Below are 27952 nucleotides of genomic sequence, written 5' to 3' on the forward strand. Positions count from 1 at the left end.
TGGCATTGGACAAACAATTGGCCGGTGACAGCGTAACTGAAACGATGCTAGGTGAAAAGGCCGGCGCTATCTATCCAAACTGTTTAATAGACATTCGGACAAGCTGGCTAGTGGTCGTGCATTAACCATTTGCGACGACACCTGTGTTCGACTTAATCGCAACATGTTGCAAGGGCGACAAAGGCAAACGTCCTTAGATAGGTTTATCTTAAAACGGCCGGCTAGTCGTGAAAGCGAAAAAAAAGGAAAAATTTCTCGCTAACCAGCGAGAAACTTCAAACTATGAACGCCGAAGAAATTTTAATTACGTTTAGTTGAAAATGAAAGTTTGCTTACAGGTTTGCTTCTAAATTTGTCTTTTAACACTGATAAAATCCACTAATCAAAGTCAAATGTAACGAAGGATAACTTATATCTCCCTCCCTGGCAAATGCGAATGTTAACAGCTATTGTATGTATTTAATTTTACATTTTAATTAATCACATTTCCTTGCATTATTTTTTATTTGTTGCTTTTTGAAAGCATGTAGTACATAAGAACAATAACCAACATGTTCTTTCTGTTACAATATCTTGTTTTGAGTGTTTTATTTGCTTTTTTAGAGTATGGAAACCAATCAATATATATTTAATTGTTCTATATATAAATAAATTGCACCAACATGCGAGTAAATTGACATACGAGCTCAGTCTCGGAACGCATTAAGCTCGTAAGTTGAAGTATGACTGTATTATATAATTTACATCATCTGATGCCATAAAGAAGCCACAAATGTGTTAAAGAATCCCTTCAGACACTTTTTTGTCCTCTTCATGCTAATGTGGTTGACAAGTCGAGCGTGTTCCAGAGTCAGATGAGTTATCACTATTACTATAACTCATGACATTATTATTACTGTTAAAAATAACTACTGTCACTACTACTATCGCCCAATAGATAATCATCAAAAGTCCATTGATCCACAATTTGGGAACATATGTAGCTGTAAGGTGCCTGATCATCGCGAAGAACAAATAACTGTAAGTGTTGTTTTGCAAAACGAAACTAAGGTCAGCGAGAGATACAAAGAAGTTTTTCATTGACTCAAAGCAAACAGATAATTGTTTTTTTTTTCAATTAAGCAGAGACATGATAGGCTAATTATAAAACTACTCACAAATCAAAAAAATTTTGCACTAAATCTCCAAAGTCAGTTCCACTTTCGCACCCTTTTGCATTAATAAGTCTGTACGACGCGTTACGATTGGAAGGGTTGGCTTATATGCAAATTCTTATAAATTCCCTGATTTCAAGGCAATTGTTCTGCGACCGGCTTATGTGAGATAGGCTTATCTGCGGGAACATGCGATAAGTTTATTTTGTCTTCAGATTTAACAGGATCATGTTTCAAATTACTCTATCACATTAATTGGCAAAAGAACTGACAAAATGATAATGAATATTTAATTTTAAGTTGCTCTATTATAGTTACTATAAACTGCATACCAGCCTGCAAATGAATGTCTTCTGAATAGACATAACTAGCAACATTGCTACTCTATTCAAAGGTTACTTGCTTAGATATCAGTAGTTACAAAATTATAGTTATACAAACTATACTAGGGCTACCTATAAATAGACTAGATTACTACTGGTGGACCTAACGACACCATACACCTAATGTCATCGGAGATTTGTGTCACATGACTGGTTATAGCTGAACTTAGTGTTTATTACAAAAACCAAAACAGAACATACATTGTACAACTTTATTGTTTTGCTGTAAAAAACAACATTTCTTTGCTGCATATTTCGATCATGAATCCTGTAGATTAGTCAAATTTAATAAGTTTTTCAAACCTGCAAGCTTAAGTGGAGTGTTCGTGTTGAGTTGGGCTGGTGAAGCTGTCTCCTTCCTAGTACGCGAAACAGAATTGATCCGTCGAGGCCTTTCACTTGCCGATGGAGGAGTTCGAGGTGACCCTTGAGTTTGACCTTAACATGAAAGGAGTTATTAGTTGAAGCGTTGAACTAACTGGTAAGAATTAATATTAATCATGAGAAATGATATTTGATTCTCTGATACCCTGTTTGCTTTCAGGTTTCGTGTTAGGAATTGAATCCATCAACAAAGGCTACAACATAGTTTTATACCCGAATGCTTTCCTGAAGTATTCTCACCATGGTGAATTGCAGAAACTACTTCCTCCTGTGTTGGTGAACAATAACTATCTGTTACCTCTCCGGATGTATTCTTTGGGCACACAAGAGTACGAAGGGACGTGAATTTACGCGCGACACGAGTGACAGAGTGACCTGTAACAGCGTGAAGAGTTATTAATTGAAGCATTGAACCAGCTCTTAGAAAATATAATACATGTGAAATGATGTTTGATCTTCTGACAACCTGTTTGCTTTCAGGTTTTATATTAAAACTTAAATTCATCAACAAAGGCTACAAGATGGTTTCATACTTGAAGGCTTTCCAGAACTATTCTTGCCACGTTGAACTTCTGAAGCTGCATCTTCCGGTATTGGCGAACAGTAACTATCCATTAACTCTTTCGATTTATTCTTTGGGCGTATAAGAGTTTGGGTAGACTTCTTTTTATGTGAAACACGAATGGCAGAGCGACCTGCAGCAGTGTAAAGAGAATTATTAATTCAAGTGGTGACCCAACTCTTAGGAAATGAGTTACACGTGAAATGATTCGATGCTCTTATACCCTAGGACACTTATGTATTCGCCTCATCTAACTTTCGCGTTTTCGCAGAGTCATCCTCTCGCGAAAATTTCATGAGCGAAACTAAACTGTCATAAGGAACGAGCGAAAACGCGGAATTAAATAGCTTTGTTTAGTGATAATCCAAGAAACAAATGGCAGCAAGTAATCAAATTGCATTATCGACATCGGCCACACAATTCAACCTGCGATTTACAATTACAAACTAGTCCCAAATTTTTTTTTACCGGTGAACCGAACCTGAGGAATCTAATGTTTGTTCCACTGCATCCATTTTCACATTATTATATTTTTGAACTCATCAGAGCTGCGAAATTAAGTTACAGCGAAATTTTACTCTGTATGCTACTCACGAAACTAAATACTAGCGAAATATAAGTGTCCTAGGGTATGTACATTAAATCACATAAATTACATAATTTTTTGATCTTATATTTCAATACATCAGAGTCTTGGCTTTCGAATGAGCCATTGTTTGGCATGATGAAACAGACATTAGTTGATGTTCATAGGATTTCTCCAGAGCTCTACTGCAAAAATCTTCAACGGTATAGGCTCAAAAACTGTGACGTCACAACTTACATATTCGGTGTTGTGTGCTCTTACCGCCGATTTTATTGCTTACAGCTTATATTTATCAACTACGATAATGACCCTAATGGCAGACGAAGATAGGACAACTCCAGAGAACCAATGAAGATGACAAAGGAATCAGTGTCATTAACTCTCGATGTATAGATTATTTCTATGATAAATAACTCAGATTCCAAGCAACATACTATGTTTTCCCGATGATATTATGCACTAACCCTCTCTTTTTATTGTGATGTTGGGGCACGACTGAGACTAATTAATTTCAAGCATCCATGATTTCGCCTAGGACTATAAGTCAATCGAAAGTGCGATTGACTTATAGTCCTAGGGCCACGCAAGTGCAGGTCACAATTTAATCGATGTGATTTCATTACATTTATCAACAACAGTATATTTATTGAAGCATAATTAAATAACCCAAAACATGTGTTTGTATTGGTCGGCGTTATCCTGACCAATACAAACACCTAACATTGATCCCGGGCATTGTTGATTATCTAGAATCCTAGTTTATTGCTAGCGCTCTCAGGGCTTAACAGCACCGATTGTCACAGAAAAGTGCAGCCTCAATGGCAGCGCAAGGGATCAACTACCTAAGGCTAAATGATAATTATGACATCACATTGTAGGCATATTTCAATTTAAAACGAAACTGTTTTGTGATCGAAACTGTTTTGTGATCGTGACAATTTGAAAAATTTCATGAATGCCTGTGTGCGTACAAAGCCACGGCATGTGGTTCTTACAAGACTAGAAGACTCATGCATTTTAGTTCCAGTATCGCTCGCTCTGAAAATCGCCGTCATATGTGATAAAAATCACATTACACGATTATATCATTAAACGATTGGTGATATCTCTTTAAATGGTGATGATTTTCAAATTGTCTACCTTGAAAATCGTCGCCAAACAATAAAATCGCAATACTGTGAAGCCCTATCTTAAACAGAATTGTACAAAGACGGACAAAAAGTAAGCAAATAATAATTTGTTGCACAATACGTAAAAGAATTCAATGAGTATAGTTGATAGAAAGCTACATATCTATATTGACACTAAATGAGGTTGTGTATTTTTCACTCGCCTACACCATATTAACATACAAGAAAAATTTGGGTTACAATGATCTTAAAGCCTGGTTTCCATATGACAGCGCAATGATCGTGCGAGGCCCAGTGATCACTTCTTGGGCCGCGATGCAGTGTTTCCATATCGCGCGTAGGCGCGCGTGCTTGCATTGGACCGGGCAGATAATTTCCTTACTTTTTCGTAGGAGAGACAGATTTCTTCGGAAAAACAGCCCTCCGTTGCCAAATTGCGCTGTCATATGAAAACCAGGCTTACTCTTTCGTACGGGAGACCGATTTCCTCGAAAAACAACGCTCTGTTTGAATTGTGGGATAGGTTGAAAAGGTTTAGCGGTGTATTGTGGGATACATCATCGCGCGCACCCATCGCAAGGATCCATTCTGTTGGATCCTGGCGATCAGCGTACGCACATCGCGCGTTGACGTTTCCATATCACAGCTGGCCTACGCACGACGTCGGAAACCATGTAACCATGTACAAAACGTATGGAAACCAGGCTTAACTATCGTCTCTTTGGAGTTACGAACGCGACCCATAAAATATTTAAAGTAATATTTAACGTAGTTCTGTCTTAGCGTCATTTATGACATAGGCGATGCAAACAATTGTAAACTAGTAATGCGCAGACAGAGAATGAATACACTCTGTTGTACTTGAGGAGAGGGAGACAGCATCAGTCTATTACTCAGTTTCAGAGATACGCCATTTTTGTTGTCGCCGCTCTATCGCCTGTTTGGGTTTTGTTTAATTTTTTCACTTTAATTTTAAGGCAGATCCTTCCAATTGCAACGCATCACAGAAAAAAGAAGCCATCATCAGGGATTTAAAACTAGAAATATTAATAAAAGTGCAGAAATATGTATTCAGGATGTTCCGACTTGCAGTTGAAACCGAGTTACATCGCATCACTCAATGTGAACGACTCAACGCCGTAGGTAGAAAACATTCTGCAAAATTATATCTCGTAATCTGGTTTACGAGATGCATTCACTCTACTCGTCACACATCCTTTAACGAGAACAGCACAACTGACAAATCATGCAAACTGTAGCAACAGCCATTTGAAATTAAACTATTGTAAGATGCTAAAAACTAACAAAAACAACTTACTACCACTCTGCTTCATCTTCTGAAAAAGTCCAGCGAACTGCACTGCAGTTCACGACAGCGGCTGTCGTGACTTTTTTTTACCTGCTTGGAGACAGCCACCCAATATTCTGTGTAGCAGACTATTGTGTGGGAGACTTAGGGAGGGGGGGGGGAGACAGCCACCCAATAGTCTGTGTAACAGACTATTGGGTGGAAGACTTATGGGGTGGGAGGGAGACAGCCACCCAATAGTCTGTGTAATAGAGTCATCTTCATACTAACTTTCATCGATTAATGATAACGCTACTCATTTAACCACTGTAAGATTTTTAATGTTTCTCGAGAGTCCACGTTGCGCATGTGTTGTATGCGCGTTTTACCGACCTTTAGATGCACCGTTACCCTTCATTCAACGTTTAGCTGTTTTGACGTCATCACCAACCTTAAGATGTACACACTGCGAGCTATTAACTGTCGGTGTTCGCTAACTAACAACCAAAAGAAATTACAAATTTGCATTCCTGATCTTGGGAGCCATTTCGTTATCTTTGACATAACTAATGATTATATCACCATGAGCGTAGTTTTTCGTCACGCCGGCCAAAAAACATTGATTTTCACAATTGTTGAAATTGAATCGGCTGACATCAAAAAAGCCTGTAAATATACCAACAGTTGTATTTATCGGTGTCAAAATTCACTATGTTGAACAGGCCCGTATTCCCTGGGGCGACTGACCAGCTAAGCCGCCCCAACTTTTTGGGAACTTTCCACGGCTAAGTACAGTCAAACTCAGATAACTCGCCCTCAGATAAAATGTAACATTTCATGTCAAACACAAGGTTAACTCGAACGGATTTGTTTGGTCCGTTCCCACGCAATGATAAATTGCTTCAGATAACTCGACCTCAACATCATTTATTCGAAAAGTTATTTGCCCAACGGCTATGGAGACAGTCTTTATCGCCGTAGAATATCACTTTATTCCAAGCCACAGAGACAAACATCAACTATTAGTAGTTCGTAGGCGTCATTATTATCATCAGTGGCAAAATATTCTTGTTAACGACTTTTATAAAGGTGTGCAAAATATCAGGTTTTACCAAACATCCGCTTGGCCATGTCCCACCGAAAGCGCGGAAACACCCATATGAACATAAAAATAAAATCGGCAAAATTGATCTTTGTTGATCAAAATGCTCAAAAGAAAAAGATATATTTTCTTTTAGAGTTTTAACTGCGGTCAAGTTTTGCTTATTTTAATTTAAAAACGTCTCGTCAGGTACATCACCTAAAATAATTAATAAAAACAAAAGAAAAATGTTGATACTTTCCGATAAAACCTTTTAAAATTTCACATGAGAGGCCCGGCAGAGGTCCTACATAAGAGAAACCTGGTGGGGGCTTACACCCCTCCCCCTCCACACCCCCAGGTGTTCATAACTAGTCGCCTAACATTAGCCGCCCTAACTTGCAACCAGTAAATACAGGCCTGATGTTGAAGGTCCATTGCACCGTCGTTAGCAATGATTAAATTGGCTGCTTATCACAAAATGACATCGTAGGAGCTAATCGCTGCGGTCCATCGCAGAGCCAAAAGTCGATTTGAGTGATATGCGCACGGGTCTTAATATTATTGATCATCAATTGTAATGTCTCAACATAAACGATGCAAAAAAGTGATGTGATTTATTAGGATTTCCCACAATCAGCAAAATAAAAAACTATGTATGCTATTTAATTGCCACTTTTCAAACATGATAGCCTGAAAGGACGATGTCCATGTTATGGTCTAGTAGAGACATTTCCAACACTCACACCACATCAAACTGTATGGTTTGGCAGAAGCGGAGCTCAATCGCAACCACCAACTATGTTTTAAACAAGTTCATCTCACATACTAGAGAAAACCACCCTCGGAGACCTTGATCTAGATTGATGAGGAACTGGTTTCTGCAAAAAGCCTGACTGTCCTTCGGCATCTCCGTCAAAACTAAAACAACGCAGCAAAATAACAACACAATGCAAACCACCATATGAGCAATAACGAAAGAATTCTATTCACGTCAGCAAAGTCAAGTTCAGCCCTACACTGACATATGGCGTTGATCAGTAAGCTAAACAAATCCCGCCTCCTTGGAAAAGAATAAAAGTTAGAAAAACCAGTCAATATCGACTCTACTTTCAAAACGGTAAAATAAAAGGTTATTTGATCCTGCGATCGTTAGTGATTTTTTGTCTGATGAGAAAAAAAATAATTCAGATGATAGAAATGATGTAAACAAATATACAGAGAAAAACGATCGTTATGGTAGCTCGCACGGCAACGTTATAGCGTTTGACTCTACCGAAAGAAATGCTTCAAAGCATTTCATACAGGGACAATTGCCCACGGTTGTATTGTTTTGTAATAGTAGATACGTAAATGAATGTTTATGTGCAAAATATTTTGTTCATAGAAACAAATTTAAGATTTGATCTATGCGCGTTCATAAAATATCGATTTTATTGAACATTGAAAAATAAACTACACGACTTTCGGGTGTTTTTGCCGGGCTTTTACCGAGCCAAAGGGTTAATACCAGTTGGTGAACAGTTTTTTACTGATCACTTTCTATTATGGATAAATGTACATACTACAAACATACATACAAACTATATATAAATCAAATGCATAGATGGCTTGCTGCAAATTAAAAGGCTTCTACTGTGAAGTTTTAAACAGCTTTTATCAGAAAGTATAGAGACTTTTCTATCACTCAAGATTGGTTTGTTGTTTTAGGTGATGTGACTGCCAGGACGTTCTCAGATTAAAATTGGCAAAACTTGATCGCTGTTTAAATGCTCAGAAGAAAAATCCAAACTTCCAATAACCAAGATCAAGTTTGCCGATTTTTCTTCAAGTTTATTTGAAAGTTAGCTCACTTTTCCTAGCTTTCGGAGGGTCATCGCTAAGCGAATGTTTAGTAAAATTTGATTTTGTGCAAACCTTTAAAAAAAGTTGTTAAAAATATTTTGTCGATGATGGTAATAAAGGCGTCTAAGAACTATTAAAAGTGGAGGTTGATCTCTATGGCTTGGAATAAAGTGATTCTACAGCGATAACAACCGCCGCAGTAGCCGTTGGGCAAAAATTTTTCGAGTTAACCAAGTTGAGGTCGAGTTATATAGCAATTTATCATTGCGTGGGAACGGACCAAGCAAATTCGTTCGAGTTAACCATGTGTTCGAGCTATCCGAGGGCGATTTATCCGAGTTTGACTGTATTTACATATATATATATATACATGTATATATATTATAGATTTAATAATTCTTGAAGAGCAGTACTTATTCTTTTCTGCAACATTTAGAAAGGATGTAAGAGTACTGAACTTGAAGCCCTACACACTGATATAATCCTAGAAAGTGTATGACTAACATAGGAAGGTACTGAGTGAGAGATGAGGGTGGCTACTTTGCCATAGCCCACTTATTGTATGTATGCGACTGTCGCATACAGTTATGTTCATAACTGTGCTGCCACTGCCCGTTGCAATTGCAAAGGATTTGCATTAAACGAATATTAGAGCAATTTTAAAATCTGCCGTTACACGGTTAACCGGGTGCCTCGTTAAACAAACACATCAGTACTTACTATAAAATATGGCCTTGCTCCTCTTTTCGACACCACTCCTAGTTGCATTAGTTAGTCAACTATAGAATGATGCACTACTTGAAGATGAATTTATACGAAACTTTAGGTTTTAGTAGAAAACCTCGACATTTTCGTATCATTTGCGATTGTTTTTCGATGTTGTAAGGTGATCTGACTGCCCGGATGTTTCAAGAATAAAATCAACGTAACCGCACTTAAAATGCACAGATCAAGCCTAATGTGTGGTTTTAACATCTATAGTTGCATACTTTGCATAGTTGCGGCTCAAACGCAAGCTGATATCTACTATAGCAACTAGTGACACCATTTCAGACATCATCTCCTTCCGAACAGTTTAAACTTGATTAAGTTTTGCAGATACCCTACAGGATGAAAATATTCGTTGGTCATAAAAATTCGCGATTTCGTGAAGTCAATCCCGCGTATTATTAAATTCAGTGAATAATTAGTTCTTTTTTTAATCACAAGAGAGAATAACTACTGCATCAAATTGAAAACTAGTCGCTAGCCTAGTTTTTAATGTAAATACTAAACGTAATTGAGTTCCAAAACATTTTTAAAATCATTGCCTGAGCTTTGTTGAGCTAACACCATTGGCAATGCATCTCATTTATTTACAAAATAATTCAAGGTTGTCACAAGATATGCAGAATGGCGTCATCGCGAAAATAGCCGCGAGGCAGAAGAACTAAACGTAGCCGAGTTCCAAAACTTCATTAAAATCATCGCCAGGCTTCGAGCTTTTTTGCCATTGCGTCAAACTTTACAAAATTATTCAAGGTTTTTACAAGTTATTCGGCATGGCTTCAGCATAGCAAAAAAGCTCTCCTAGTCTTTTTACATTAGAATCAACTCCATCAATCTCTAATACCGAAGTCAAGGACGATCATGATTCTGATCTGGACATTATGGTACGTATTTGATTTGCAGTGCAGATACGTTTTTCCATAATCAACTGCATTAGTTGATTCTTTTGTTTAAAAACTGATCGCTTTCATTAAATACTTCAGCTATTGTTTTTGTACTTCCTCAACACTCGTTAATATTTTTTCTTTTTTGTGTTTACTGCAGATTGAGAATGAAACAAACTACTGCGATTACGAAAATTCCTGCCTTAATATTCATCAAGGCAGGAATATTGGCAGAGAGGCAACCAGTCAACCTTGACCCCTTCATCGACAACAACTCCTTGATATCGCTGTAGCAAACATGATTAAATTATATATTTTATTTCATGCATAGCTATATTATAATTTATTACAAACTTGAGTGTACAAATAAAATATTTCAAATACAAATAAAATTTTACAAACGATGAATATAGAGTAAATATAAACAGTTTAGTCTATGTGGCGGTTGTCTAGCAATAAAAGTAAACTGGTACTCTTGATATGTGAATAATAGCGTGTAATGGTGCTTTCTGACTAGTTATTTTGGTAATAGCAGCTCTGTCGCTGTCACTGTCTTGGGTAGGTGCTGGAAGGCGATTCTCTCGCTACTACATGGCTGGTAAGGAAGTTATCATCAGAACTCTCCTCGTGGCTTACTATTGCAAAGTTCTGCCAGTTGGCCAAAGATTTGTGCTCGTAAAGGCGTTTTCGTTATTTTTTTATAACGATAATTTTTTTTATTTTTCTATATTTTTTTAAAACATATATTCTTCTCGTTAGTAGCTGTGGTCACTTCAACCCAATTTCCAGACCTCCCTGAATTATTAGTGATCTTCTAAGAATGACATCTATCACCCTTGCAATCATTGTTCTTCGGTGTATGATGAAAAATCTCTCTCTCTCTCACTAAAACAAATAATGAAGCAGTAGGGATGGAAAAAATTAGTATTGCGTTTGACTGAAGAACCAAAGTAAAATTCAACTAAATTAGTAAATGTAAAGAACTCATTACTTACCACAAGTTGTTGGCTTATCAAAGGCCTCCAATGCGATGAATATTCGTAAAAACCTCTGGACGCAGCAAAAATTGTTTACCGTAGAATAGCTCGAACGCCTCGTAGTTGTAAGCTAAATATAAACGGAACATGCTGTGTGTGCATGCGTAGGAATAACGATTACTAGCCACAATAGAGTTAACTTTTCCTAGAGAGTGGCAGTTTTCAGCCGCGAATAAATTCATCTGCGAATATGCATGAAAAGACAATTTTCGCGAAATATAACTCCGCGAATAAATTCATCTTGTAGGAAATATGTTAATCTTGAAACATTCTGGCAGTCAGATCACCTCAAACATCAAAAACGTTAAAATGTTAAAAAATGTCCACACTTTCTGATAAAATCTACTGAAATTTTTGTGTATATTCATTTTTATGAGCAGACAAAATGAAAAGAACATAAGCCTCACGTGGCATCAGAAGGAGGGTAGTCAATGAGCATCTGTTGGTGATGACTGTCTGAATGAGAGGTCATACCAGTGGGCGTTGCATCTTGTATTTGGCTATCTAATGCCAACTTAAGTTCCTGTAATATTTGTTCTGACTTTTTAAATTCCATAGCCAACTTTCTATGAGACTCTTTGGCTCGAGTGTACCTCCGAGTAAGGTCTCTGCAACAAAAACATGCATAGATTACGTCTAATTAGATATGTGTCACGCCATGATTGGTCCAGCCTCTGCATGCATTAGTAATAGTTCCAAGAACGCTTACATCATAGAGATTGTACATTATACAAACAGTGAAATTCTTGCGAATTACTTACCTTACCAAGATATTTTCAAAGTCACGCCTTTGGACATTTAAAAAGGAAAACACTATACTTAACTTTTAAATTTGTAGGCTGTCCGATAACTGCAGTATTATTGGTTTGCGTAGACAACTTTTCTCCATTGTTGACCAATTTTACTGGTTGTATAGACCATAATTGTGGTCATTTTACAACAAGAAGATGGAAAGCACACATCTTTGACGTTCATTTACAACGATTTGCTCATTTTTTTAAACCGCAGTTTTTTCTGCATAATAAAACTAATAACAAATATTGTATACGCCTACAATAAAGCAAAACAATAAATATTTTTGCTATAAAAAGTGCGGTCCTACCTAACAGTCCGTCATCTATCTGCACCCTTGGGGGAGGGGTGAAGTTAGGATAAAAGATAACTTTTGACGATACTCCCAAATCATGACATTCAGATTGGAAGACCGATGCTGTAACACCTGCACCAATTGATTGCCTTCAAGCATTGATGAACAATCGCGCATTACATGTTTTCTGTTTTGTTGACACAACTGACGACCTATCGCAACAAACTACAATGTCATGGAAGTTGTAAACATAATAGCTATACCATAAACACACGTCATTTTTCTCTCGCAAGTGTGACGAGATAGGTTGCCATTCAAATCGAGTTTGAAAACTCTTCCCCACTTGACGTTTTATGGAATTTTTTCGAAGTACAAAGAAAAACTTCACATAAATTTTTTACGCTATCTGGAATTTACGCTATAGAAGCATCTACTGCAGTAAAAAAGAAAACCCAAACATGCTAACAGCATTATTTATTTGTTTTTATGACAGAAAGGTGGTGCGTGAAAAGTAGTGTTGGCAACAAAAATTGGGAGTTGTGTGCACATGCTCAAACTCATCTAAGATTTTGTTACTGTTTACTACAACAACTCAGCATCTCATCAGCAGATTGATTGGCTAAATTTACCAATGAAGTCTATTGTTGATAGGCCAAGGTCCTAGCATTCATGACAAATTTAATGCGAGCTTCCGAAACAGCACTTATGTTAGAAACGAATGGAATTGAACTATTCGATAAGTCAGCCAACTACAGAAGAGCAATTCACCATTCTGCTGACAAAATACTGATTAAGTGTGGGTGAACAATCTAGGTATGATTTTAGCTGCAGTAGCTGACAGTAACAATCATTGCTTCGATTTTCTTCTTAGACAAGTTCGTCTGACTATAGAAACTGCCAACACTGATCACACTGCCATATTTCAGTTCATAATTTGCCCAAGTTATACCACGACCTTTATGAGCCATATGCTGAAGCATCAGTCGAGAATACCACCCGGATAGTTTCATATGCTATTAAAGCTACTTCTAGATTCCCAAATACCAAGTCGAATACATGCTAAAACATGTATCATAAGAGAATCCTTGCGATCACAATTTAAATGGTGAAGAATGGGACTTTATGACCTCGAGAAAAAAACTCGACATAAGTTTTTAATGTAATGACTGTACATACAGTAACTTTAGTATTATTGGTTTGTATCGACAACTCTTCTCCTTTTTTATTCTATACATTATATTCTTCTTTATTCTATGGCTTATGGTCCATGATTATGATAATTTTACGATAAGTTAAAAGGAGCGCATTTTCAACGTCAATTTACAATGATTTTTTAATATTCCTCCTAGACATCAAGGTCTATTCTGTAAAGGCAAAATATTACAAAATAGTTTTGTATGCCCGTAATAAAGTAAAACAAAGATGTCTGCCCATCCGCATATCTGTCACGAGAGTTTGAGGTTAGGATTAAATGTAGCTTTCGACTAGACTACAAGTTATGACAAAATAATACTCCAATTTCAGACATTCGAAGCCTGCGCCAATCGATCACATTCATTTATGATTTTTTTCATATTATTTGCTGTCTTTATTTAGGTATTTCTGAATAAATGCACAGCTACTTATTCGCTGTGCTTTATCGACATACCTGACGATCCTTAATGACACACTAGACTGCCAGGGTACTTGTGTGTATATATAATAGAAGTAATCCTATGCGTCCGTTTTTCTCCCAAGTGCAGCAAGAGAGAAAGCGATATTTTTAAGGCTAACTACGAGATTCTAGTTATCCAGACAGAAGATGAGAACTTGCATCGACTTGACAATTTGCATTATATGGATTTTTTACGTAGTATGCAGCAGAAACTTTACATGAATTATTCACACCATAGGAGTGTACTGTAATTGTCAGTGGAAGAAATTACTATAGAGAAGATACTAAACAAGATGAGTTGATAAATAAGCCTCACCTCACACTAGATGCATCGGCTGCCCTCACCCCTCGTGACCTCTCAAACGCACCATCCACTGTCACGTCCTTCCTTGGAGAAGTCTGATATGTCTGGTCTCTGTTTCGAGGGGATGGAATGAAACCGACTGGTTCAGATTCATCTAAGCGTTCCCTACAATGAATCAAATGAGAATAAACTGTCACCCTTCAAAAAACTCTATTAAGCGCTTCTCTAACATGGAATTGTTGTTTAGCAAACAACATACACTCTACTTTATTGTTACTAGTTAAAAGCCATTCGATAGCCATTATTTCAAAATTGACCTTGAAGGTCAATTTTGAAATAAAATTGTAACTTTTGATCAATTTCTCTCTGAAAGGAAAGGTGATACCAGACACAAAATGTTATATATAACAACTTTACATTTTGATTCATGTTTACGGAAATCCATATCAGTCTCACTCGTCTATCTAGTCCATATTGAAACATGAGGTGATCAGCACCTTAGAGTTACCTCCCCCTAGAGTGATAACTGTGCCTTCAACAACATGAGCGTTTGCCGTGCCAACAAGGAGCGTTTAGGCCACGGCCCTTTTTTGTGCTAGTCATTCGTAGTGATTGACAGAACAATAACATCAGCCATGAGAATAGTTAAACATTGATCATGAATTTTCACAGTTAAGATAGTAATTGTTGCTCATATTAAAGAAATGATGATATAGTTTATTACTCTAATATATGCTTATTATTTGAAGCAATTCAATACCTACATGCCTTGCAAAGGTACTGAATAGATAGTGTTAAGTGAGTTAATGCAATCAGTTACTCCAATGATATACAGCCCCCAAACATGGGGGCTGTTTATCATTGGTTACTCATAGATAAGATAGATAGTCATACTGGGATTGCATTACATTGGTGTGATGGGAAGCTAATTGACTGCCATCAACCGAAAGTATTGACATTGTATGGTGATAGAGTGATTCATTGACACCACAGTTCACCAACAGCCCTTGCATGTAATATTAGATTTTAATACATATCAATCAAATACATAGACTAGCTTGAAGCTAAGATGTCCACTAGTTAGTGGACATGTTTGCTTGATGTAAGCAGGCAAAAAGTTTGAAAGTTAGAGAGGCAAATGTTGTTATATGTTAAATAAAAATAAATTATACTTAATTATAATGAATTATAATCATATAAAAATAAAATAGACTTTTTCATTACCTTATTTATTAAATAATTTTTCATTGTAATCATAGCTAAACAGATTATATTTAGCCATTACTTGCTTATTATGTTACAGTTTAACACATTTACAGTTTCATATTTCTTCCTAATTTATTTCAACAAAAAAACTTCTTTCATGATATGAAATTTTAAATTTACAGCTGTTTGAAAAAGCTTGAAAAATTTACAGTTGTCTTTTTTTCTCTTAATTCATTTGAACTGCTTAAAAAATAATTTCTCATTATATGAAGTTTAAAAGTAAGAATGGTAAATGTTATTTAAAAATAAATTTTCTGTCCAAAGACTTTTTTATTACTCGGCAAACTTGGGTAGTACAGCTCATAGATGATGGCAGTCGATTAGCTTCCCATCACACTAATGTAATACAACACCAGTATGACTATCTATCTTATCTATGAGTAACTGATTGCATTAACTCACTGAACACTATCTATTCAGTGCCTTTGCAAGTCATGTAGGTATCAGGGATTACATATATGTCACAGTTTCCATTTCCATAACATTTCCATAATTAATTTCCATTTCCATAAAATTTACCTACTTCATTTCCATATTATTTCCATTTCCATATTAATCTCCATATTATTTCCATAGCATTTCTATAATTCATTTCCATAAAATCATGGAAATATTTATGTTTATGGAAAAGTAAACATTTCCATAATATGTTTAGCAATCCCTGGTAGGTATTGAATTGCTTTAAATAACTAGAAATTCCACTGTCATACAGCCCATGACCAAAGTGATAATGGAAAAAAGAAAGGATACTGATGGTTGAGAAATGCAATATTAGCAGTCAAATAGGATAACTGCAATGGTAGCTGTAATGTACTGGGTGTCATTATATACAACAAATAGCAATAATGAAAGGAAAAGATTATATGTTTATATCTCTCCTCCTGCAAAAAAAGAAATGCAATATTGGCCAATATTAGAAGTAAAATGCGCTGATATTACTAGAATAACCAATATTATTTATATAGTAATAATAAAAAACCAATTCAAAATTTTGTTTACATTTCAAAATGGCTTAGCTAACAATATCACGAAGTTGAAATATTTATATAGATTTTTAGAAAATCTGTACTACGTAGTCATTGTCCTGTAGTCATCCAAACTTATAATTAATAATTGCAATAATCTCATTAGAACCGTTAGAAAAAATATCATCGTCATGCCTTTACTTACACTGCGTTAGATTTTTAGAAAGTCTGTACTACGTAGTCATTGTTCTGTAGTCATACAAACTTATAATTAATTATTGTAATAATCTCATAAGAAACGTTAAAAAATATCATCGTCATTTGCTTTACTTATACCGCGTTGGAAATCAGTTAGAATGGGAAAGTATTCAAATGCGTCGGCAAATGAAAATGAAAAAATTGAAATCGGCAAAAATGAAACGATTTCTGTACTCCTATGTTAATTGCCAAAACCTTCGGCAATTCGACAATGATATAGATTGATGAAAAGTGCACGTTATTTTTTCGTGAAATGCGCAAGACTTCATCGTTCTGTTATCTGTCCCTCGGCGTTTCAATTTTCGGTCCTAACTTTTATTAAACCAAGCTTTTCAAGTGTTTTGTGGCGATTTTCGTTGGAATTAATCGTCTGGTTGTGTATAATCTGATCAGATAGGTAAGTTTTAAGATAATACCGACGGTTTACAAAGACTTGGTAACATATTTAAATAGGTTTAAATGTGTTTTGTATCGTTATTATACTTTAACGACTTTACATAACGATGCTCAAATTTGTTAATGAAATTTCTTGACGAGGGTTTGTCTCATTGTTGATGAATAATTTTCGTAAGTTGTGTGCACATGCATTTATCATAAAAACTCTCACACTTCGCTCCGCTCGTTTGGTCGTGGGATAAGCATTTATTAGAGTAATAAACTATAATCCTCATTTCTTTAATATGAGCATTAATTACTATCTTAACTGGAAATTCATGATCCTTGTTTAACCATTCTCATGACTGATGTTATTGATCTAGTCAATCACTACGATTGACTAGCACAAAAAAAGAAGCGTGGCCTAAATGCTCCTTTTTGGCAACGGAAACGCTTGTTGTTATCACTCTAGGGAGAGATAACTTTATGATCAGCACATTTTCATGCTCATATGGGTTCGGAGTAGGTTTCACTCTAAATCATAAAACTAAAACCTGAATGAACTTGACGCAGTTTCTCGTCGCTAAATTTTGTGCAAAGGCACTCGCTATAAGGGTACTATTTGACACCATAGAAACACTACTGCTGAGGAATTGCAACCGATAATACTCAGCCAAGTTTTCTCTAATGGATATGAACAAATTTCAGCACACAACCACGCAGCTCTGCTACGAAAACGTTGTACTGTTACTCGCTACTGTTTCTAATTGACGTTTTGCCTTTACATTTACATACCAATGATGTGTTGATCTTAGGAAGATGACGAAATAATTTCTATTTTAGTGCAACTAGTTGACTACGCATGAATCGAAAAGTGACCGTTTATTGAAAGCGAGTCTGCTTTTACATCTTTTGTTTTAAGGCATACATAAACAATATTGGAATGATCTAAAATACAACTCCGAATCGTCGAAACAATAGGGTGCAAACTCGTCAGCAGCAGACAACTCCCAAAATATTCAAAGTGTGGAAACACAGTGTATAATGGATTGCATATCACATAAGGTATTTGTTAGCAACAGTTCGAAATTTATGACAACAATTTCGGCTTGCCAATTATTTGAACCAGAACAATTCTCCCTACTTCTAGATGGCAAATACAGGTACTGTGTGATATTACAGTCCTGGCTTAACTCTTTCACTACCGCAAGCCAATGTATCGTCTCGGGTTATCTGCTCTTTGTGACTGGAAGCCGATACATCGGCTTTTAAACAGCGCATTAGTTTATTTATAATCACACAGCTTTCACTTCAGTCTTCAGATAAACCAATAAGATCTGAACTCCATTAAAACAAGCTTGTTGCTAACTATATAGACTAATCAGGAGACTCACTAGCGGCTCACTGATTATCAAACAGAAAGTTCATCGCGGAAAAAGCACGGCTAAAAAAGAATACCGCAATCGTTTACAGCTGTAGAAGCTTCTACCATTCTTAGCCATTGGGACTCCAGTGACTCTATATCGTGTGATTCTGACTTTTCTAGTGCGTGTATTTCATGTGGAAAACTGTAATAGTAACCGAACATTATGGCGACAGTCAAAACATGACTATTGAAATTGCTGGCAAAATACAGTTAGTAAAGTTTGTAAAATCTTTGTCATTTTTTAAAGAAGTTAATTTAAGATTTTTATCTATTTCCTTTCTTCAACAACATGTCTTGTAAATTAAGTGGATATCTTCATTCTTTCTCAAGCTATCACAAGTGAAATTATGTCAACATTTGTGTGAATAGAAAAAAAAATTCGGACAGAGCTAAAAATAAATTTGGTAGCGATAGAGCTAATCTAGCAAAAATTAAACGTGCAGTAAATATAATTTCCGAATGCGTCAGTGTATGAAGTGTATGTAGTTATGGATTGAACACATGATAATCGACTCACATGGTTTCTTCCTCTGGTTCTTCACTAAGAAAGTTACTTGTAATACTTTGATCATCATCAAAGTAACTGAAAAATTACACGGGACATATATCAAATAATATAAATTCATAGTCATATAAAATCATAAAGAGTATAATATATTTTGTATGGAAGACATTGATAATAGCAACAGATTTGCATTGTGTAAAGGTCCAGCCACACGTAACGAATTATTCGTTCAATCTGACCGCAATTGTTGGTTCTCTCTCGTTGGTTCACCATGACAGGAACTTCTCATCGTGTATCCAGAATTTTTTTTTAGATATTTTAGAAGTTATGAATTATTTCTTTTTCAATAATAATAATTTCTTTTTATGCAGCAAAAGCTCCGTCGCAAAAACAGTCGCTATCTCTAGCGCATATAGGCAGTTGCATCGTATGTATCAAGTCATATCGCGGTGACACTTTTATTGTATGTCGTCGTACGTGTCTTGGACTATATCACTTGTCAAAGCTAATAGAATCGTGCTCGCTAAAAAAATTGGTTAGCCAATTAAACGTGTTTCGGTAACGAATTCGGTGTGCATGCACAGCTTAAACGAATCTATGATATTCGGCAGAATAGATCTGTGAATTCTGTGAAATTCGTGGATTTGGTCAGATTGAACGAATAATTCGTTACGTGTAGCCGGACCTTTAGAGAACAACTGTCGTAATACAAGAAAACTGTGCCGAAGTGGGTAGACAAAAGAAACCAGAGACAGTAAGTTTAAGACTTGGCTACACATCAGGGATTACGTGTTTGTCACAATTTCCATTTCCATAACATTTCCATTTCCATAACCTTTCCATAATTCATTTCCATATCATTTCCATTTCCATAACATTTCCCTATTTCATTTCCATATTATTTCTATTTCCATAACATTTCCATAGTTCATTTCCTTATTATTTCCATTTTCATACTATTTCCATAATTAATTTCTATATTATTTCCATTTCCATAACATTTCCCTATTTCATTTCTATATTATTTCCATTTCCATAACATTTCCATATTATTTCAATTTCCATAACATTTCCATATTTTTTCCATTTCCATAATTCATTTCCATATGATTTCCATTTACATTATTCTCGGACGATTTCAACAAGATTGCTTGCTGCATGAAACCATTGGTGGTAGCAAAGTTGAATAAATTTTAACTAAATACTTTATATATGTAATAAACATACATGCATGGTAATAATGAAATAATACAATGACAGGAAATGAAAATATATCTAGGACATACATGTAACATGTACATCACAAGTATTTGTTCATATCACAATCTATTTATTAATTCTGACAACAGCGTATAGACATAAGAGCCTCAAATGTTTTATCTTTTAACCTACACCTGTCCGGTCTAAAAATTTTGCCTGCAACACTGAACAAACGTTCTACAGGTCCACTAAATGTAGGGAAAGCCAAAAACCTTAGAGCAAGTTTTGCCGTGTTTGGTAGCCTGAGAGAATTTCGAGCCCAGTAGGCAAGAGGGCAACTGTCTTCTGAAAGGAGCTCCTCTGTTTCGTATTTTTCAAATTCAACCTCAAGCCTAAACTTGGAACCACATGATGAGTTCACTGAACCAGTTTTTTCCTCCATTACTGTAAACAGAACTTTCTTTCGTTTTGGACTTGGTTCGCCGCTATCATTGCTTACCTCAATCTCTTTTCCATATTATTTCCATTTCCATATTATTTCCATTTCCATATCTTTTTCAATTTCCATAACATTTCCATAATTTATTTCCATATTATTTCCATTTCCATAAATTATTTCCATTTCCATAACATTTCCATATTTCCATATCCATTTCCATAAAATTATGGAAATATTTATGTTTATGGATATGGAAAAGTAAACATTTCCATAATATGTTTAGCGATCCCTGCTACACATACGGGTGAAACACATCGCCGACGATATAAGGTATACTTGGTATGGACACACGCACGCACGCTGATGCTACTAAAAGCAGGGTTGCAAAGATTTTCCAGCAGTGGTAAATACCACTGGGAAAAAGACGGTTTTCACTTATCGTCCGTCCTAAATAACTCGGGATTAATGGGGAAACAGCAGAATTCAAAATAAAATAATAAATTTAAATTATTATGCTTCATGGCGACTCCCTGGTCTAACTAAACTATTAGACTCAAAGAGCACTGAGCGCATTTTAGCAAGGTATTACATGGTTGGTCTTTCACAGTTCTACTAGCCATAGTCAATAATATTCAAGTCGAGTTAAGCCTCAATATATGACACTCAAGCACGAGTGGGAGGCAAAATACAATTCCAAGCGAATGGTGACACGTATTTTCCAAAACTTCCTCTCCCCAAAGTTTTTATAGCGGAGTTGTATATATTATCAGTTGAAAGATGAAATAACTAATTATGGGCTAATTTAGTACTATTGAAGGATTATCACTTCATTACATATCATGGCTAGACATCCTGTGAGCATTAAATTGTAGGAGCCTTCATTCGAGTAAAATTCTTTTCAATCAATATTAGAATTAAGTGAAATACTGTAGCCAAATACAGGCTAGTTGTAACAATTAATTTAATCATTGTTATCTACAGTAGGTCAATAGGATAAGCTAAACCTTTAAGTTGAAAATGAGCGTAGGTCTTTTGGTTATTATAAGTTGTGAAACATGTGTTAATTGATGGGAGAAAACTGACAAAAGTTTATCAACTGATTCATTGCTTAGCTTAAATTCCTGAAAGGTTGATAAATAACCAGAACCCATATTTTTACTGTCAAAATTTACAACCATGCTGTTCCTATAAAAATACGATTAACCACGCTCTCTCACGGCTTTTAAAGGCAAATTTTTATACCAATTTTTCCCATCTGTCCAGGATAAATTCAATACAGAACAGCCTTAGGTTACAATGTCCTTATTATACAGTTCAGCCTTAGGTTACAGTGTCCCTATCACACAGTACAGCCTTAGGTTACAATGTCCCTATCACACAGTACAGCCTTAGGTTACAATGTCCCTATTATACAGTACAGCCTTAGGTTTCAATGTCCCTATTATACAGTACAGCCTTAGGTTACAATGTCCCTATTACACAGTACAGCCTTAGATTACAGTGTCCCTATTATACAGAACATGGTTTTTGCACCGGCCATATGACATTTTTCTCACTATACCATTTCGACAAAAATTTCTACAGAAGTTCGAATTTGGCAGTCGGTGTCCGGATATGTCGGAATAACGAAGATGCCGATATGATGTTCACTGAAATCCCTCCCACAACGCATGAATGAGATGCAATGCAAGCTTTCCTCTCAGTTCAGCATTCTTTGCAATCATTCTTTGTAATCATTGAAGCTAATGATTACAATATATATAGACAAGCCTTAACTTGAAATGTTTTTTTGTTGATTTCAAGGTGTAAAATATAATAATATGATAGTAATAATACATGACAAACATGATTAGGCTTAAATAACGTAAGATGAATAAATGAATACTGATTATGTAATTGTGAGAATGTCTTAACAAAATGTTTTAGATCATTCTGCATGCTCTAAATATTCTGTAAAACATTACTTTAGAGCGAGTGAGACAAGACAGCGACTTGGCTATGTGATGAAATTCTTTCTACCCATGCTATATTTTTGTATTAACAAGAAAAGTGTTTTTTGGCTTCACTCATCTAAAAAAAATGCACTTCAGCTTCGAGGGCATCTACACTGTTTACCATTCCTACATGCCTAGAATTTTTTTCAGGCAGCAATATTAGCACAAAATCACCTTTCAATGTGCTTGCTAGCTGTTTGATGGGTTCAGAATTGCACTCACTTTCTGGATCACTAATTGGAGGGTCATCAGGATCAAAAGTAAAAATTAAAACTTTTCAATGGCATACTTTTTTACTTTTCTATTTCTTTGTTTCATTATATCTTTTTTTTCATCTCTATTGCCATCTTCCGACAATGATAGTCCAACTGTCATTGCTAGTTTATGGGCGGTCTGGCGACCTTTGCTTGAGCTAGTTAGAAGTGCTCGATCAAACTTTTCACAACTTTGTCTTCAGATTGTGGGTTGCCAAATTGGGAAGTGGTTGTTACAAAAAATTAATTTAAACGTTAATAACATTTTTTTGCAAAATACTTGAAACATCCATAATGTACTCAGCTGTAGTAGCATTAAGTTGTTTGAAGAAAAAAATGAATGTACATACCTAGTAATTTTACTTTCAAAAGTTTTTCACAATCTCTGTATTGCTTGCTAAATAACTCTAATTCTTGCTTTTTATTGAGTTTTCTCCTTTGATCTTTGTTTTGAGTTTGATATTCTGTAAGTAGAGCTTTTCTTTTTGTTCTACTCTTTTGATTTTGACTAGCTTGGGCAGTCAAATATTGGTCTATTGTTTTGAACATTGACGTACTTCGTTACGATATTTACACATCTACTCGGCTGATGTTTTCTTACCCATGTTGAAAGCAGAAATGACCAGCAGACTTTCCACCTAACAATATTCTGTTTCAAGCACTTGTTACAAGTTACTCCCATGAGTAGATATGATTAAAATTTGAAACATTATCAGTATCGGAGTCGCAAGTCGGTTGTTAAGTTCCCACAATGGCTTAAGTTTACAATATAATGAGTAACTCATACATGAGAACATCAACATCACCACAAATTACTGTTAAATGTGAAATTCACTCAAATTAATCCTATAATTATGAGTTGAGGGGTGTAATAATGGTGACAGTGTAACAGCGGTGACGCAAATTTCGGAAACATGTGCAACTTTGAGCAAAACTGAAATTACAGTGAAACATGGATATAGCGAACACATGGTTAACTCGAATGGATTTGCTTGGTCCGTTCCCACGCAATGATAAATGGCTCTGTATAACTCGACCTCGGCATCGTTAATTCGAACAGTTTTTTTGCCTAATTCACAAACGTGGTTTCCGTTCAATTTATTTCGAAGGAGTTTCCACTAGTCGCGGAGCTGAAACTACTCTGCTTTCTTAACGAAAGCGCTTTTTATACGCGTATAGTGTACATATAATTTCCCCCGCACTGTATAAATGAACCGAAAAAGAAAACGTATAAAAATGATTATTAGGTCGCTAAGACGTTCGCTTAGTTACGGCCAATCTATAAACGTTAGAAAGTATTAGCGATAAAAATTTAATAAAGATAGACACAGCATGCAAAATACATATTGTAACAGCGATTATATACGGATACATAAAGATAAAATGTCACAAATAGGCTCGTGGCTTGGCGCCCACTACAACAGACATCCGCTTTACGATGGCATCACACAAGCAAAGAAAAGCGTGGAGGCCTTCTGACAAACTTGAAGTACTCGAGGAAATCGAAGCAGGACAAAAGCTATCAGCATTATCAAAAAGAGAAAATCTTCCAAAAAGTACAGTGTCAACATGGATTAAACAAAAAGAAAGAATAAGATCGTTATATGACCAAAATTCATCAAGGCTAAGAGATCGTTCAACGCCACACGATAATTTGGATGGTGTATTATTGACTTGGTTTAGACAAGTGCGTAGTGAAGGCATACCTATCAATGGGCCAATTATGTTAGAAAAGGCTAACAAGTTTTTGCAGGATTTAGGAAAGGATACTACTGTTTCTCGCGGTTGGATCGACAGGTGGAAGAAAAGACGTTCTATTGGCAGTCAGATAGTTGTTGGAGAGTCAGCTGCAGTTAATGTTGGAGAAGTGAAAAAGTGGAAAGAAGAGGTGCTTACTCCATTACTTCAAAGGTACACTTATAATGACATATTCCATATGGACGAAACCGGGTTGTTTTACAAGCTCATGGTCGACAAAACGTTGCACTTTAAAGGGGAGAAGTGTTGTGGAGGGAAGTTGTCAAAAGAAAGACTTACTGTGGCACTTTGCGCTAATATGTCGGGCACCGAGAAGGAAGTTCCTATTGTAATAGGCAAGTTCAAAAATCCCGCTGTTTTAAAAATGTTACTAACATTCCATGTCAGTTTTACCACAATAAGGTTTGGATGGTGAGTGACATCTTTCAAACATGGGTAAGAGATTTTGATCGCCGGAAGACCAGAAAAAAACAGGAAAGTGCTTCTCATCATTGACAACTGTCCAGCACACCCAACTATGAATGGGCAAATGTCAATCAGGCTTCTATTTACACCAGCCAATACCACAAGCGTGCTGCAACCTATGGACCAAGGAATCATTCAAACTTTTAAATCTTACTATCGTCCACAAAATTTGCAATTCACTGTTGATTACATTGACACTCATGGAAAGAAGCCAGATGCTTCTATCAATGTTTTGCAAGCAATACGCTGGGTGCACAGAGCATGGAGCCGTGTCACAAAAGAAACGATTGCCAACTGTTTTCACCACGGGTTTGGTCATACCAACCTTGATCAAACAGATGCGACTTTAACTGCTGACGATAATGAAGAAGGTGACACTGTGAGAAATCTAAATCTTCTACTACACACCATAGATTCTACATCAAATGTGACAGCAAGTAAGTAATCTTGAAATAGCCAATGCTGTTACATTATTATGAACTCGACCCAATAAAGGGCTAAATTTATGACTGTCTAAGGTGCCTAACAAATGTTTTAAAAATAGTGTTACTTTAGCTTAAATTCAAGTTTGGTTTTGCAGATGAGCTTTTAGTGGTTGATGCAGACATTACTGTTGTTGAGCATTTGAGTGATGCAGAGATTGTGCAGTCCGTGACATATTGTGGTACTCTCGATGAATCCGATAGAGAGGATGAGGCTGAGATTGTTGAACCTGATCCACCGACCTTGGCTGATGCAAACAACGCTTTAGATGTCCTCAGACGTTTATAGATACAAGAGAGTGCAAGGACTATAATAACTGTTTAAAATCTATTTCTACAATAAGTCACACTGTTGATCTTTGTCAAAAAAATACCTTGTCACAGAAAACACTCGATAAGTTTTTTAAATGAAACAACTGATCAGATGTAAAGCATGCTTTTTTGCATTGGTCATAAATGTTTACTTATGTCCAGTTTTAAAAATTATCAGAAAAAATAGATATTTTTCCATTGGGCTGAGATTTGTTTGCAGTTTTAGGTGATGTGACTGACAAGACGTTTTAAGATTAAAATTGGCAAAATTGATCTCGAGTAAAACACTCAAAAGAAAAAATGTCTTCTGAGCGTTTTAACCGCGATTAGGTTATGCCAATTTTAATCTGAAAAAGTTCTGGCAGTCACATAACCTAAAACAACACACAAATCTTAAGTGTATATAAATATCTATATTTTCTGATAAATACTTTAAAACTCTACATCAGATACCCTTTAACTTACAACAAACAACCTATACTTAGTTTTATATGTACTTGTAGTTTGTATATGTATCTACTGATAAATACATGCACTTGTGACTGAGCTCTGATAACTTGAACGCTCTGATAACTCAAACACTTTCACTCGGTCCCGTGAAGTTTGAGTTATCCATGTTTCACTGTAGTTAAAGGTACAGCATATAAAGTTAGCGTTGAAAACAAATTACTACTAATTTTGAACTAATAATACAAGTGTAGTAGAAAGTTATTGATGTTTCCTGTCACCATTGTTACTCAAAACATGCCAACTTATAAAACAGCCCCACACCAATAGATCAGTGCATGCAATACCAATTTATGCATTAACGGGCAGCAAATCTATTGTGAAATCCATTGCAATTAGATATTTGTGTTCAGAGTAATATGTATACCATGTACAAGCATCTCTATCTCGCCATTATGACTAAAGTATTTTGTGCATATACACTAAGTTTAGCAAACTATTAAAACACGATAGAGGAGCACTACCCGCACAATTATTTTCTATTTTAGGGTTTGGTATGTATACTTCATATGTGAAGCATTATTTTAATGAAATAACTTTGAAATTTTGTCAAAAAATCCATTTATTTATGGATAGACCCTTATACGTATTTAACTATATAGTTATATATATAGCTACATATACATATATATATATAACGTTATTTCATTAGCCATGGGTTCCAAGTTTGATAATGACGTTAAAGAATAGAGAAAGCATAATATTATTATGCTTTATTATTTATCTTGAGGTGTGGAATGGTGTTTTAAAAAAAGAATCAAGGAGATTGACCAACCAGAAGCTGAGATATAGCCAGCCAAACATAGGTCTACCAAAAAACATAAGTGTTTTGGTAATCCTCATATTAGCATAAAAATATGACGTATGAAATCGACTTGTGTGCCATTGGTCAATCAAGCCAACTAATGCGCGCTCCTATAACAATCACGACGGTTTAATTGGTTTAATCGTAGAAAGAATAGACTAATCAAATTGGGCCTAACAATCATTGCTCCAAAAATTCCGAACCAGTCCCTCTGACGTGTAGATTAGTTTTAGCATGAAATAATTACACGCATCTATGATCAGTTCAGTAAGTAATATATTAAATGATAAGATATGAACTTCAGCATAAGTATCTGCATAGTATTTTCTTCAATCAATCATCAATCGCGATTATCATTTGGAATTTTCTACAAATTATATTAATTACATCGTTAATTCTATACAAAGGTATATTATTATTTTGTATAATATGCATTATGATTATATTAATTAATCATAAAAAACAATTATAGATAACATAGACAGAAGAATCAAATCAAAAGTTGTTTTCTTTTCTTACGACAAGAGCAGCACGGTCAAGTTATTCTTTTCAAAAATATGGCTGTAGTGAACTTACAGTTTAATTAACAGTGACAATAATCCTAAAAATCAACTAAATGCTGCAGTAGGTACAAAGATGAAGAAGGAACAAAGATTTACACCCGCGTGTCTTATTCGACTGGTAAACAAACTGCGAATAGCGGATATTGTAAATTATAGACCGGCATAGGCTATACACGCGCCGTTTGTTCAACAGACGATCTTCGGTGCATATAGAGTTGAAGTTTGAGGCAC

General features: G+C 35.7%; 1 protein-coding gene across 1 annotated transcript; it reads left to right on the forward strand.

The window, feature by feature from the left end:
* Positions 1-24552: 24552 nt before the first annotated feature.
* LOC137404997 (tigger transposable element-derived protein 6-like) lies at positions 24553-25823 on the forward strand. The gene is made up of 3 exons (XM_068091223.1): positions 24553-24922; positions 25145-25489; positions 25633-25823. The coding sequence occupies exons 1-3, from the start codon at positions 24553-24555 to the stop codon at positions 25821-25823; spliced, it is 906 nt and encodes a 301-aa protein (XP_067947324.1).
* Positions 25824-27952: the final 2129 nt, after the last annotated feature.

The sequence above is a fragment of the Watersipora subatra genome, chromosome 9 (genome assembly GCF_963576615.1).
Source record: "Watersipora subatra chromosome 9, tzWatSuba1.1, whole genome shotgun sequence".
Classification (NCBI taxonomy): domain Eukaryota; kingdom Metazoa; phylum Bryozoa; class Gymnolaemata; order Cheilostomatida; family Watersiporidae; genus Watersipora; species Watersipora subatra.